At 46.7% G+C, this 12,658-nt stretch overlaps 1 protein-coding gene across 1 annotated transcript in view; it reads right to left on the reverse strand.

Annotated features, from left to right (window-relative positions):
• Positions 1-706: 706 nt before the first annotated feature.
• Positions 707-12,658, reverse strand: part of LOC103268516 — a 30,024-nt gene continuing 18,072 nt past the window's right edge. The window contains exons 2-4 of the mRNA XM_008066099.1: positions 5,090-5,240; positions 2,172-2,412; positions 707-1,226 (exon numbers count right to left, since the gene is read on the reverse strand). Coding sequence (XP_008064290.1) covers positions 1,052-1,226; positions 2,172-2,412; positions 5,090-5,240 — 567 coding nt within the window. The 3' untranslated portion in view covers positions 707-1,051. The remainder of the gene's footprint in view (positions 1,227-2,171; positions 2,413-5,089; positions 5,241-12,658) is intronic.

Below are 12,658 nucleotides of genomic sequence, written 5' to 3' on the forward strand. Positions count from 1 at the left end.
CTTAATGATTCTGATTTTCCTCTTAACTGGGGGAAGGGAGAGGCATGGCCTGTCACAAACTGGTTCCAAGGATACTTACAAAAACTTTCACCAGGCACAGTGGCTCACTTTGGGAGGCCGAGGCAGGAGGATTACTGGAGCCCAAGAGTTTGAGACCAGCCTGGGCAACACAGCGAGACCTCTTCTCTACAAGAAAATAAAAAAATTTAACCAGGCATGGTGGTGTGTACCAAGTCTCAGGTACTCAGGAGGCTGAGGCAGAAGGATTGCTTGAGTCCAGAAGATTAAGAATACAGTGAGCCGTGATCAAGCCACTGTACTCCAGCTGGGTAACAGAGTGAGACCTTGACTGAAAAAAAAAATTCTGGGTGAGAATCGGAGGGAAAAAAATCCCTCATCTCTCTCCTTCTCTAGTCAGTTCCCTGTGAAAAGTGGGAGGTCCCTGACATACCCCTTCCCTCACCCTACTGCCAGGACATTGGCCTTATCTTCAGCCTAATTCAGAAATTTTTAGAAAAGAGAGCACAAGGAGCTACTTTCTCAGCTGCACTCTGCCCAAAAGAAGGCACCTCGATACAGAACCAGAATGTCTCTGAGCCCATGGAAAGAGGGGCTACCACCTATTTGAAAACTTTGGCCCAGAAACCCACAGGGTGGGGGGCGAGGCTGTTGGTCCCTGTCCTGAGCACAATGCTAGCAGACACTTGGACGAACACACCTGGAGAACAAGGACCAGGCCAGGTGGGCCAGAGGAATGAGCCCAGACGCTCCTCTCAAGACCTTCCATCCACTGCTCTTGGAGACCAGACAGGCTGCAAATCCCTGCCAACCTGCCCATGCAGGGAAACCCAGGGTCCAAGTCTCCCGAGGTCTGTCCTCTGGGAAACCACAGGTCTGTTTGGCACTAGCAGGACACCAGCAGGCAGTGTGTCGAGGGGTCTGATTGTGTTACAATTTGCATACTTAACGCCACCAAACACCTCGTGCTGCGCTAATAGCAGACACCTTCTCAGGGACCCAGAATGAGACAAGTCAAGGAAGCCGGATGGGGTCAGGGCACTGTCCGCTCCCAGAGTTTTTCTCGAAGCAGCCACTGCCCTTTGGGGTTCTCGGTCTCGTAGTAGTCCTCCCCCGGAGGCACCAGAGGTTCCAGTGCAAAGAGCTCTGCATCCCACTCCATGTCTTCTCCTGAGAAGTTGAAGAGGATCTGTCTGGAGCTCCCCAGGCTGGAAGGGAGGAATGAGGCAGAAGGTGTAAGTTCCAGGGCACAGAGGACAGGAACACTCAGATGACCACCATTCCCCAGGTTGTTCCCCTAGTCCTGAACCTTGGGGAGGACCAAACAGTGTCCTCACGGGAACTGTGGGTCGGCCTCAGCTGGAACTCAGCCTGGCCTTGAAGGAGATGGATAGGTGATGAGGGCTGGCTTGTGGTCTTCATATGTCCAGCCCATAGCCTATTATTATGGGAGGAAAATGCCATCTAGAAAGCCCCTGAATCCAAGAGGGTTGAGTGGCTTTTGCAAAAGCAAAGGGAAACAGCCAACAGGCCCTTCTGTTGTGACAGGTGAGGCCCGGCAGCATGGCCTGGGTGGGCCAAACTGACAGAGAACTTCCTGCTGTAAGTGTGTAGGTAACAGGAATTTGGGGGTCAGTGATGATAACTAGTCTTGGGAGAGAAGGATCCGGAGGGAGGAAGGCCACAAGAGACTGTGGCAAGAGGAGCCCAGCCAGCAAGGAATTCTACAACTCAGAACCAGTGCCTTCTAGGCGGGAGCACCTCATTCGCTTGCTGTCGGTTCCGTTTGGTGCTAGCTCTGTTCAAACTCAAACCCTCACTAAAATCTGGAGCACACAAAGTGTCGGCGGCACCTGGGGCCATAATGGAGGGGGGTGGCACAGAGAACGAAAAAGGGCTACATGGGCCAGGAAAAAGGGAGGCCCACCTAGAGCCGAAGCTAGTTAGGAGCAGGTGACAGCAGTGAGCCAGGGTAGAGTGTAGACTTCCACCAACAAAAGAGTTTGTTTAAACAAAGACCTCCTCTTCAGGAAAAAGAAAAAAACCAATGATCTTTGGCAGGTAGGATGGGGGTCAAGGCACCTTAAGAGCCACCCCAAGCATCTGGAGGACCTGAGGACATCTTGGGTACGCTGCTCAGTCCAAGCACTTACTCTTTCTTGCAGGCTCTGGGCTTAAATTTCAAGGTGTTGAACGCCCCCTCCACAGCCTTGGGCAAATAGATGGGGTGCCTCTCCAGCCGCCTCTGAGTGCCGATGGCCCGGCGCTCCGTGCTCCTTCGAAATTGGCCATCTATGGTGTGTGCGGCGCGGGCGGCGACGTCCTCTGAGTGTCTACGCGGCGCCCGCAGGATCCAGTTGGAATGCAGGCTGTGCTCCTGGGAACTGGTGGCCACTGGAAGAGACAGGACCGGAGAAGGGAGGACTCGCAGTCGGGAAGGGCACGACGCTAAGGAGAGGGTGGGTCCAACTGAGAACTCACAACAGATAGGTAGAGAGAGCCAGCCATGTTCCCAGCAGCCAGAAGGCCTGATAGCCAAGCAAAGGGGATTTGACTCAGCAATTGTGGTGCAAGGATACAGTGGGATATTAGGTCCACGAAAAATGAGGGTGTACATCTACATTTATTGATTGGGAAGAAGTCCAAGATGCACTGCAAATTGTTAATTAACAATTGTTAATTGTTAAGTAAAAGACTAGTTTTTTTTTAAAAAGAAAAAGAAAATAAAAATGAGTGCGAGTGTGTTAAAACACTTTTGAGGCCGGGCTCGGTGGCTCAGCCTGTAATCCACTTTGGGAGGTCGAGGCGAGTGGATTGGCTGAGCCCACAGGTTTGAGAACAGCCTGGGCAACTTGGCAAGCCCTCGTCTCTAATAAATACAAAACTAGCCAGGCGTGGTAGTATGCACTTGTAGTTCCAGTTACCTGGACGACTGAGGCAGAAGGATCGCTGGAGCCTAGCAGGTCGACGCTGGGGTGGCCGTGAGCATGCCACTGCACTCCAGCCTGGGAAACGGAGTGAGACTCTGACTCAAAAAAAAAAAAAGTTTGTAGGGACGTCAACAGTGATGATTATCTCTGGGTTTGTTGTACTGCAGGTCATATTTTTTTTTTTACTTTATACCGGTGCATCATTTGATTAATTTGATTTACAGTGAACATGTATTATTGTTAACAGAGAAAAATAGCCATTGCATGACAAGAGTCACTTTCATTAAAAATTATACCTATGGGCTGGGCATGGTGGCTCACACCTGTATTTCAACACTTTGGGAGGCCAAAGTGGGAGGACTGCTTGAGGCCAGGAGTTTGAGACTAGCCCAGGCAATATAGCAAGACCTCATCACTACAAAAAAAAAGGAAAAAGAAATTATCTGGGTGTGGTGGTGTACACCTGTAGTCTCAGCTACTTGGGAGGCTGAAGCAGGAGGGTCACCTAAGCTCAGGAGTTGGAGGCTGCAGTGAGCTGTGATCATGCCATTGTACTCCAGTCGGAGTGGCAGAGTAAGACCCCGACTAAAAAAAAGAAAGAAAAGAAAAGAGAAAGAAAAATTATAACTGTGAAGGTGACACTTACAGATTTTATCATCCTTTCACCAACATCCTGAGTTGCCCAGGCCCCCTCCCAGGGAGAGGGCTGCTCCCTGTTGGAGACTGGAGGGGCTTTGTGGGAGAAAAGGATGAGGAAGGGAGAATGAGCTTGGGCAGCGGGGTCCCCTTCTGTGAAATTGCACAGAACCCAGTTTGAGAACCCACGTTTCACAGACACACATCCATCAAAGCCAGAACAACAACAATAAATCACAAGCTTGTCATCTTTGGAGCATTAGCTAAAACACGAATTATTTAACATTGGTACCAAAAGCTGTTACCTTAAAATCTCAAAGCCAGTATCACCCGTGAATAAAATCAAGGCTAAATTGCACCATGGGGTGTGGGCAAGCCAAAGATTAAAGAAAGGGGCAGTTGAGCAATGGAATTTAAAAGCGGACTCAACTCATGGATGTGTTTGGATTCTTCCCTCTCCACGGGAGTGGGAGGGGGCCTGTGGCACACCTTGGTAGGGAGGGAAGCATGGCCTCTGCTCCCCTCTCCCATCTTCCCCACCCCCTCCAGAAATCCAGGCTGGGCCTGGGCAGGCACCCTGGGCACCCCTGCCCTACCCACCACCCCACAACCTATCCTAGGTAGGCTCGGAAGCTAGATTTTCAAATATAGTGAGTTTATTTCTTTTGTTTCTTTTTTTATTTTTTATTTTTTTGAGTTGGAGTCTCACTGTCTCCCAGACTGGAGTGCAGTGGCCGCTCCTGGCCACCGTAGCCTCAACCTCCTGGGCTCCAGCGATCCTTCCGCCTCAGCCTTCCAAGTAGCTGGAACTACAGGCGCGCGCTACCACGCCCGGGTAATTTTTTTTTATTTATTTATTGTAGAGATGAGGTCTCGCCTGCCCAGGCGGGTCTCAAACCCGCGGGCTCAGGCAATCCACTCACTTCAGCCTCCCAAAGTGTGGGATTACAGGCTGAGCCACCGAGCCCGGCTGTTTCTTTTTTTAATTGTGAAGTGTGCATAATGTAAAAGGCACTATCGTCAGTATTTTTAAGTGCATAGCTCAGTAGTGTTCAGTGGATTCTCATTGTTGTGCAAGCGATCTCCAGAGCATTTTCATCTCACGAGATGGAAATTCTGTGCCCTTTCATCCACCCCCGCCCCCATGAAACTATTTCTTTCATCATTTCCCTATTGCTCTCCTCCTTGGAATCTTGGGAGAGTTCCACGGGTTTCAGCTGTGGTAAGTGGACCACAGGGAAGGAGTTTTTGTCCAAACCTGGCCTCAGGGTGTTGGAGGGGCGGGTTGAAGCAGTGGCAGCAGGAACAACCAAAGCAAGAGGTGCCCAAAGAGGACGGCTCACGGGCCAGGCTCCCACTGTAGGTGCAAGGTTTCCCTTTAACCGAGGAGATTCCTGATGACCTATCTTATAAGTGCACCCCAGAGCCCCCAGCCTGCAGTCACACCTGCACCATGGCCACCCGCCTTCAGCCACCATGCTCCCTCTGCCTTCCGCGACACTCACCATCAAAGTCCACGTCTTCATTGGGCGGGTCAGCCTCAGCAGCCCGGGGCCGTCTCTCTGTGTCCAGCTCTGCAATGATGGCGTCAAAGAAGGCCATGGCCTCAGCCACGTCGGCGCTGAACTGGGAGTATTTCTTCAGGGCTGCCTTGTTCTAGAGGTGAAGGAGAGAAGAAGGTTGTCCACCCAGCTCCCGAGCATCTTTATGCAAGTGAGCCAGAGACCCTGGAAAGGACTAAATGCGGCTAAAATGAAATGCACCCGGAGTCAGGGATCCCAAAGGTAAATCTGAATAAGTACCCTGTAGAAGCAAGACAGGCACTCCAGATCATGACTGCTGTGGGTCCATGGACTTCTAAGTGACCCAAGGAGGGACAGTGAAAGAACAATGAGGTCTGCTTCTTTCTTGGTCGTGGATTTGTTATCAGACCTTGGGCAGAACAACTTTCTTTGGCCTTGTTCCCTGCTGGTAAACACCCAAGTGGGAGATTGTACAGATCCTCAGGTTGGCAATGAAATGCTCACAGCAGAAAGAGAAGCCAAGATATTTGGAAAATACTCTGTAAGAGCTGTCAGTTTCTAAAGGGAGGCTGGTTCAGTGACTCACGCCTGTAATCCCAGCACTTTGGGAGGCTGAGGTGGGGAGATTGCTGGAGCCCGGGAGTTCAAAACCAACCTAAGCACCCTAGCAAAACCTCGTCACTACAAAAAAAATCAAAAAATTAGCCAGTCGTGGTGGTGCGTGCCTGTAGTACCAGCTACTTGGGAGACTGAGATGGAAGGATAGCCTGATCCTAGGAGGTTGAGGCTGCAGTGAGCCGTGATTGTGCCACTGCATTCTAGCCTGGATAACAGAGTAAGATCCTGACTCAAAATAAAAATAAAAAATAATGTAAAAATAAAGGGGCCAAATTTGGGCTCAAGTCGTGGAAGAAATTTAAATCAGTACAATTCTTTGAAAAATGCAAGGAAAAAATATCTGTTCTACCTAACTAGCTTTCAGGCTCTGTCCTGACTTGGTCTCCATAATCTCATTTCATCTTCACCATAATCCACAAACAGTGAAAAGTGACTCACATCATGTAAGCTCAGACACCATGGTGGGCTTCAATGGAGAACTCACAGTCTTTGGAATTGACCAAATCAGCATGCCAACTAATAAAAAGCTCTGAGGAATTTAGAAAATAAGAGAACTTGGGGAGAAAAAAAAAAGACAAATGTGTTAACGTGGGCTCTTCTGACCAAATGTAGAGTGCTTTTATTTCCAGCAGGCATTTTGAAAGTATGATACTATTGAAAGTGAGTATGATTTAATCACAGACTGGTGTGTTGGGAAAGAAAGGAACAGTGTCTCTGTGTCTACGAGGTTTTTATGAAACATATGCATGTTGTACTGCTAGAAAACATTTTAAGATCTTTTTTCCTTTTATATTTGTTTTGTTTTGTTTTTTTGAGTCAAGGTCTCACTCGGTCACCCAGGTTGCAGTGCAGTGGCATGCAGCCTCAACCTCCCGGTCTCAGGCGATCCTCCCACCTCAGCCTCCCAAATAACTGGCACTATAGGCACGCACCACCACACTTGGCTAATTTTTTGATTTTTTTTTTTTTTTTTTGTAGCGATGAGGTCTCATTATGCTGCCTAGGCTGGTCTCGAATTCCTGGGCTCAAGTAATCCTCCTGCCTTGGTCTCTCAAAGTGCTGGGATTACAGATGTGAGCCATGGCAACCCGACCCACATCTGTAATCCCAATAGTAAAGAGGAAACTACTGGAGGACCACAATATACACCTGAACCTTGTCTGTTAGAAGTGGAAGCCTAGCCACACGGAGTTATCATCCCCCTTCAAAGAGCCTGCTAATATGAAAGTGAGGACAGCATCAAGTAAAAGCCCCCGGGGCAAAGAGAACAAGAGAAAGGCCATTCATGGAAGAAAGACGTCCAAAGGCTTCTGTGGGTCAGAAAGAGGTTGGAGGGGGCCTGATGGGATGGAGCCAGGGACTGGCTCCCAGCATGACACAGGTGGGAAAGCAGCTGAGAAGGGGGACAACTCGACCCCTGGGAAGCAGAGACTCACCAGACATGCCAACAGAAGGCACACCAGGGGCTGGGCGTGGATGTGAGACTGAAATACAGAAGGTGGGGGGGAAGAAGCAGTGTCGGTTGAAGCCCTCTATTTGCGCTGCTTCCTCCATCTTGAATGTTCTCACTGACTGACTCTGGTTCATGTATCGAGACTTAGCTGGAAGAGCACCTTCTCCAGGAAGCTCCCCCCTTTTCCTGGGCTGTCTCTTTCCTCTAGGTTCCCGTAAGCCTCAGTACCTACTCTAGTTTTACTATGGCACGTTCCATTTTAGAGATTTTATTTTGTTGAAGCATGGGAGAAAGAAACAAAGAAGAGAGAAAGCTCCCCGATCCAGACTGACTCCCCCAAGGGATGTAATGCTAGGTCCATAGGATTTTTTTGGGGGGGGTTGTTTGTTTGTGCATCTCAAAATCCCCCCAACATGGAGGGGACATCTCCAAGTGTGTAGTAGGTAACTGCCATCAGTGGTGGCTTCATGCAAGGATCTCTCTTGCTTGTGTGCACCATAGTCTTTCTTATCTGGGCTACCCTACGATTTGATCTAAGTGATTCATTCTTAAGTATCTCTCTGGACAGCAGCTCAAAGCACTGAAATCAGTTGTTTTTGTCTCTTTCTTTTTTTTAGATTAGAAAATATAGTTTATTTAAATTCAAATGAGAGAGAGAGAGAGCCAAAGGAGATTCACCTCCCCAGGGTAGGGGAGGGGGCCAAAATCTGTTTTTTGTTTCTTAAATTATCTAGATGAGAGCCAACTTGGTGTCTTTGAGGCAGGGTAGCCAGCACAGGTTAGACATAGATAGATACATTTTCCATAAATAGGTTTTAGAAAGTGTTCAGACATTTTAAAAATTACATTTTACCGCAGGCCAAGCTGGCAGCCTACCTCACCCCCTCGGCAAATCAAAAGAAAACTCCATCAGATGCCAGACTAGGACAGCCCAACCTTTCAATTCATGGTTTAGCATAATAATCACTAAGAAACTTTCAGATTCCCTGTCAAAAGCAGAAGACCAAAGACCACCCCTTGACTAATCAAAGCCATAGAAATGATAATAAACTACCTTTTAACCAAGGAACTTAACTGGAAATGTCTGGTAGGTCTTCTGCAAAAGACAATGTGGTCAGGAAAAAATCACCCCCCTCCCTTCTCTCTTTCCATCAGGACCCCAGAGATGTCAATCTCCAGAGTGGGGTGACCTGGCCTCCACTCTTTTTTTAGTCTATCAATCATTGTGAAGGAGTATCAGGTCTATTGTAAACAGCAAAAGCACGGTTTCTTTCACCCATGCCAGCTCTGGCATGTCACTCTGTCTTTTCTCTCTTCTTTCTCTAATAAACTTTGTTTGAAAACTTTGCCATCTCATTTTAGAAACAAGCCAAAGAATCTATGGATTTTGTACAGCACCCCACCTGGCATCATTAACCAGTAGTGGCTAAGAACACGGTGAACACCCTGTCACCTGTCTGTTAACACAGACGCTGGAGTGTTCTAAATCCTCTGAGGACGGCATTTACAAATCAAAAAAGAAACCACTAGCCAAGAAATCACCACCTCAGCCACTGGACTCTCTCATCAAAGCTAGTAGACAAGAGTTATTTCAGGTGCACATTTGTTGGTTACTCCAAATATTCAAACATGTTGTTTGTGTCCAACACTTCAGCTTCAAGTTTCAAGACCTGGGTCCCCTTCCCATACCTTGCCCTTTCTGCTATGCTCCATAGCGACTGCCATTCCAGGCTCACCCAGAAACGTTGACAAGTGAGCTTCTCGGCCAACACTGAAGAGGTGGCTCTTCCAGTTCCCACTCCTGGGGCTCTCCTGGGCCAGTAAATACATTATTATTATGACATTTGTTTTTGGCCAGGGGTAGTGACACACCTGTAATCTCAGCATTTTGAAAGGTTGAGGCAGAAGGATGGCTTGAGGTCAGGAGTTTGAGACCAGCCTGGGCAACATAATGAGACCCCATCTCTACAAAAAATAAAATAAAGTCAAAAACTAGTTTCTGGTAGAAGGGCTTTCAGATCCTGGCATGGCTGGTGAGTAAATCGTTGGTGACGTTTGTGAAGAACCCAAAGGATCCTGTGTGACCAAGTCTCATCACAAAAGAAAGCTTCCCTCCATTTGCCCAGTTATCTTCATTAGATACCCCAACCCCAAATCCCTTATGGAATAAGATAGGGAAATAAATAAACAAGTGAATAAACAAACTGTCCTCTTTCTTGCTTGGCTGTGCCTTGCTTCCCTGCAAATGATCGTTTGCAAGTGGCCCTTTGACCCAATCTGATAGCCCAGTCTTGGGAGGTAACAGTCATATCCCTCATCGTTGTCAGGGTGACTCTGTAACAGTGGTGCCCAGTCCCTTCTGGGTGCTATTAGACTATCTATGCCTGGCCTTCTCCCAAACCAACGAATTCAAATAATCAAGAAAGCCAGGCTCGGTGGCTCAGCCTGTAATCCCATGCCTTGGGAGGCTAAGGTGAGTGGATTGCCTGAGCCCGCGGGTTCGAGACCCATCTGGACAACTTGGTGAGACCTCACCTCGACAATAAATAAAAAAATTAGCCGGCGTGGTAGCGCGCACCTGTAGTTCCAGCTACTTGGAAGGCTGAGGTGAAAGGATCGCCGGATCCCAGCAAGTCAAGGCTGCGGTGGCCGGGAGCGGCTACTGCACTCCAGTCTGGGCGACAGAGTGAGACTCCAACTCAAAAAAAACCAAAAAAAAACAAATAATCAAGAGATCCTAATACACAGCTGCTGGACCACTGCTCCATAGGGACCCAGACATGGGCAGGACAACAAGGGGGCCCACGAATCCTCATCTCATTTTCTGGTTTAACAGGGAAAACCTAAAATACCAGTCTTACTCCCTGGTTTTGCAAGAGAGACAGAAGTGTCTCCGTGGTGAACACAGAGACAGCAACCAGGAGCTAGGGTTAGAGGCCACTGAGGAAAGAAAGCAAAAGCTCCTGGATTAAGGAGCCCAGCCTCCTCGCATCATAGTGTCCTTCCTATTACCCGAGGGGCCCAGGTAGGAGACTGAATCTGTCTTCTGCTCTCTCCTTCTTGACTGGGGATAGGAGAGTGTACCACCCACAGAGGTGCAGATTCCTGGCTCCCCAGCTGTACCTAAACCCCATTCTGGGCAGGCTTTGCCTCTGCTTATATTCGTACATTAGTTTGCTTCCTGGGCTTAACATTCACCATTTACCCCTTCTCTGCTTCATTGTGGCTGGACCCAGCTACTGCTCCAAGGTATTAAAATGGCTTGTGATTCTGATCCCCTCCAATCGCCAAACCTGCTTTGCTCAGGAATCGTTCCAGTCTGTGCCTGTTATTCCAGTGTGTTTATGAATAGTCCCTCTTTCCACTCTCCAAAGTGTCCCTAGTTGGAGAATAAATCACCAGCTCCCTCTACCCAAACCACGAATCGTGCCATCTCATTCCAGTCTGTTACCACCTGGAAGAAGCAGACTGATCATTTTACTGTGTATATGTGAGTTACTGTGTGGATGCATAATATTTTCCTAAATGCTTCACTTTAGTCCACTTTTTTCGATCACCAAACTTTTGAAATGGGGTTTATTCATTTTAATTATTCATTGTCTTTTTTGCCTATATGTTAGCCACAATATTTCATCTAAAATTTCCAAATGTGGTTTATTTTAAAGGGGGGGGGAGTTAAAGGCACTTGTAAAACAATTGAATGCAAAATCCTTCTAGATCTTTATGATTTATATTTTTCAAATCTGTCAAATTTGCCGTGTTCAAACCTCATTCTGTTACCTTTTTTTAAGCAATTCTCTTTTTTGAATCTTTCTAAAGCGTTCAACTTAATTTTCATAGAAGAAATTCTCTTTTATCACTCATATTTTATTGTTTATAATATTTAATTAAATTGCATTTTATAATACTATAATAAGTCCAAATAACAAAAACCAGTTTGGGAATAAATATAACTTAATTTTACTAAGTCCATAATTTGAATTGTGACAGTTGAGAAGTACACAGACATATCCCATTTTTTTGTCTTTTTACTTTTGTTTTTGTTTTTCTTTATTCTTTGAGTTGGAGTCTCACTCCGTTGCCCAGGGTAGAGTGCAGTGGCACATTCACAGCCAACCCAGTATCGACCTGCTGGGCTCAGGCGGTCCTTCTGCCTCAGCCTTCCAAGTAGCTATAACTACAGGCAGCTAATTTTTTTATTTATTGTAGAGATGAGGTCTTGCCAAGTTGCCCGGGCTGTTCGCGAACCTATGGGCTCAAGCAATCCCCTCACCTCGGCCTCCCAAAGTGCTGGGATTACAGGCTTGAGCCACCACGCCAGGCCTCTTTTTCTTTATTTGAGTCAGAGTATCACTCTGTTTCCCAGGTTGGAGTGCAGTGGCACAATCACAGTCACCACGGCCTTGACCTGCTGGGTTCAGGTGATCCTTCCACCTTAGCCTTCCAAGTAGGTGGAACTACAGGTACATGCTGCCACGCCCAGCTAATCTTTTGATTTCTTGTGGAGACAAAGTCTCGCCAAGTTGCCCAGGCTTGTCTTGAATCCCTAGGCTCAGGTAGTCCTCTCACCTCTGCCTCCCAAAGTGTGGGATTATAGGTATGAGCCACAGCGCCTGGTCAATTTTTAAAATTTTCTTATAAAAATGTTTAAATTCAAAAACTAGAGAAAATAGAATCATGAACCCCAAATAGTCATCATCACCTTCAACAATCAACTCTCTGCCATTCTTGGTCATCTATCATCCTCTCACTTTTTTCCTTAAATCTTATCCTAAAAAAATAATTTTACTCATAAATACTTCAAAATATATCTTTCACAGATTAGCGTTTTGGCAATATCATCCACTTTTTGAAAGAGGACAGATAACCACATGTAGTTAGATTTCTATTTTTAACAGACAAGATTCAGATTGTCTGTTGTGCTTCAATATTTTTTCTAGGAAAACTCTTTACAAATAGAAAAAGAGAAAACCTATTTAAAGATGTTTTCTAGTAAAAAAAAAAAAGTTTGCAGTTCACAAAAATCTTGTACATATATAGAGATGCTGTTCACCATAACGTTCAGTTTCTAGATGAGCTCAGGCGATCCTTCCACCTCTGCCTTCCAAGTAGCTGGAACTACAGGTGCATGCTGCCCACCTGGCTAATTTTTTGATTTATTGTAGAGATGAAGTCTCACCAAGTTGACCAGGGTGGTCTTGAACCCCTGGGCTCAGGCAATCCTCTCACCTCTGCCTCCCAAAGTGCTGAGATTATAGGCAAAGCCTATAATCTTTTCTGCTGAGAAGTGTGCTCTAATTTTTATCTTTGTGCTGTTGTGTGTAATGTGATTTTTTTCCTTTTTGTCTTTTCAGCAATTTTATTATCTTTGTGCTGCTGTGTGTAATGTGATTTTTTTCCTTTTTGTCTTTTCAGCAATTTTATTATGATATGCCTACATTTTATTGTTGTTGTTATTTATCCTGCTTGGTGCTTTCTGA

Source organism: Carlito syrichta, unplaced genomic scaffold (genome assembly GCF_000164805.1).
Source record: "Carlito syrichta isolate Samal-C Ts95f unplaced genomic scaffold, Tarsius_syrichta-2.0.1 Scaffold308842, whole genome shotgun sequence".
NCBI lineage: Eukaryota > Metazoa > Chordata > Mammalia > Primates > Tarsiidae > Carlito > Carlito syrichta.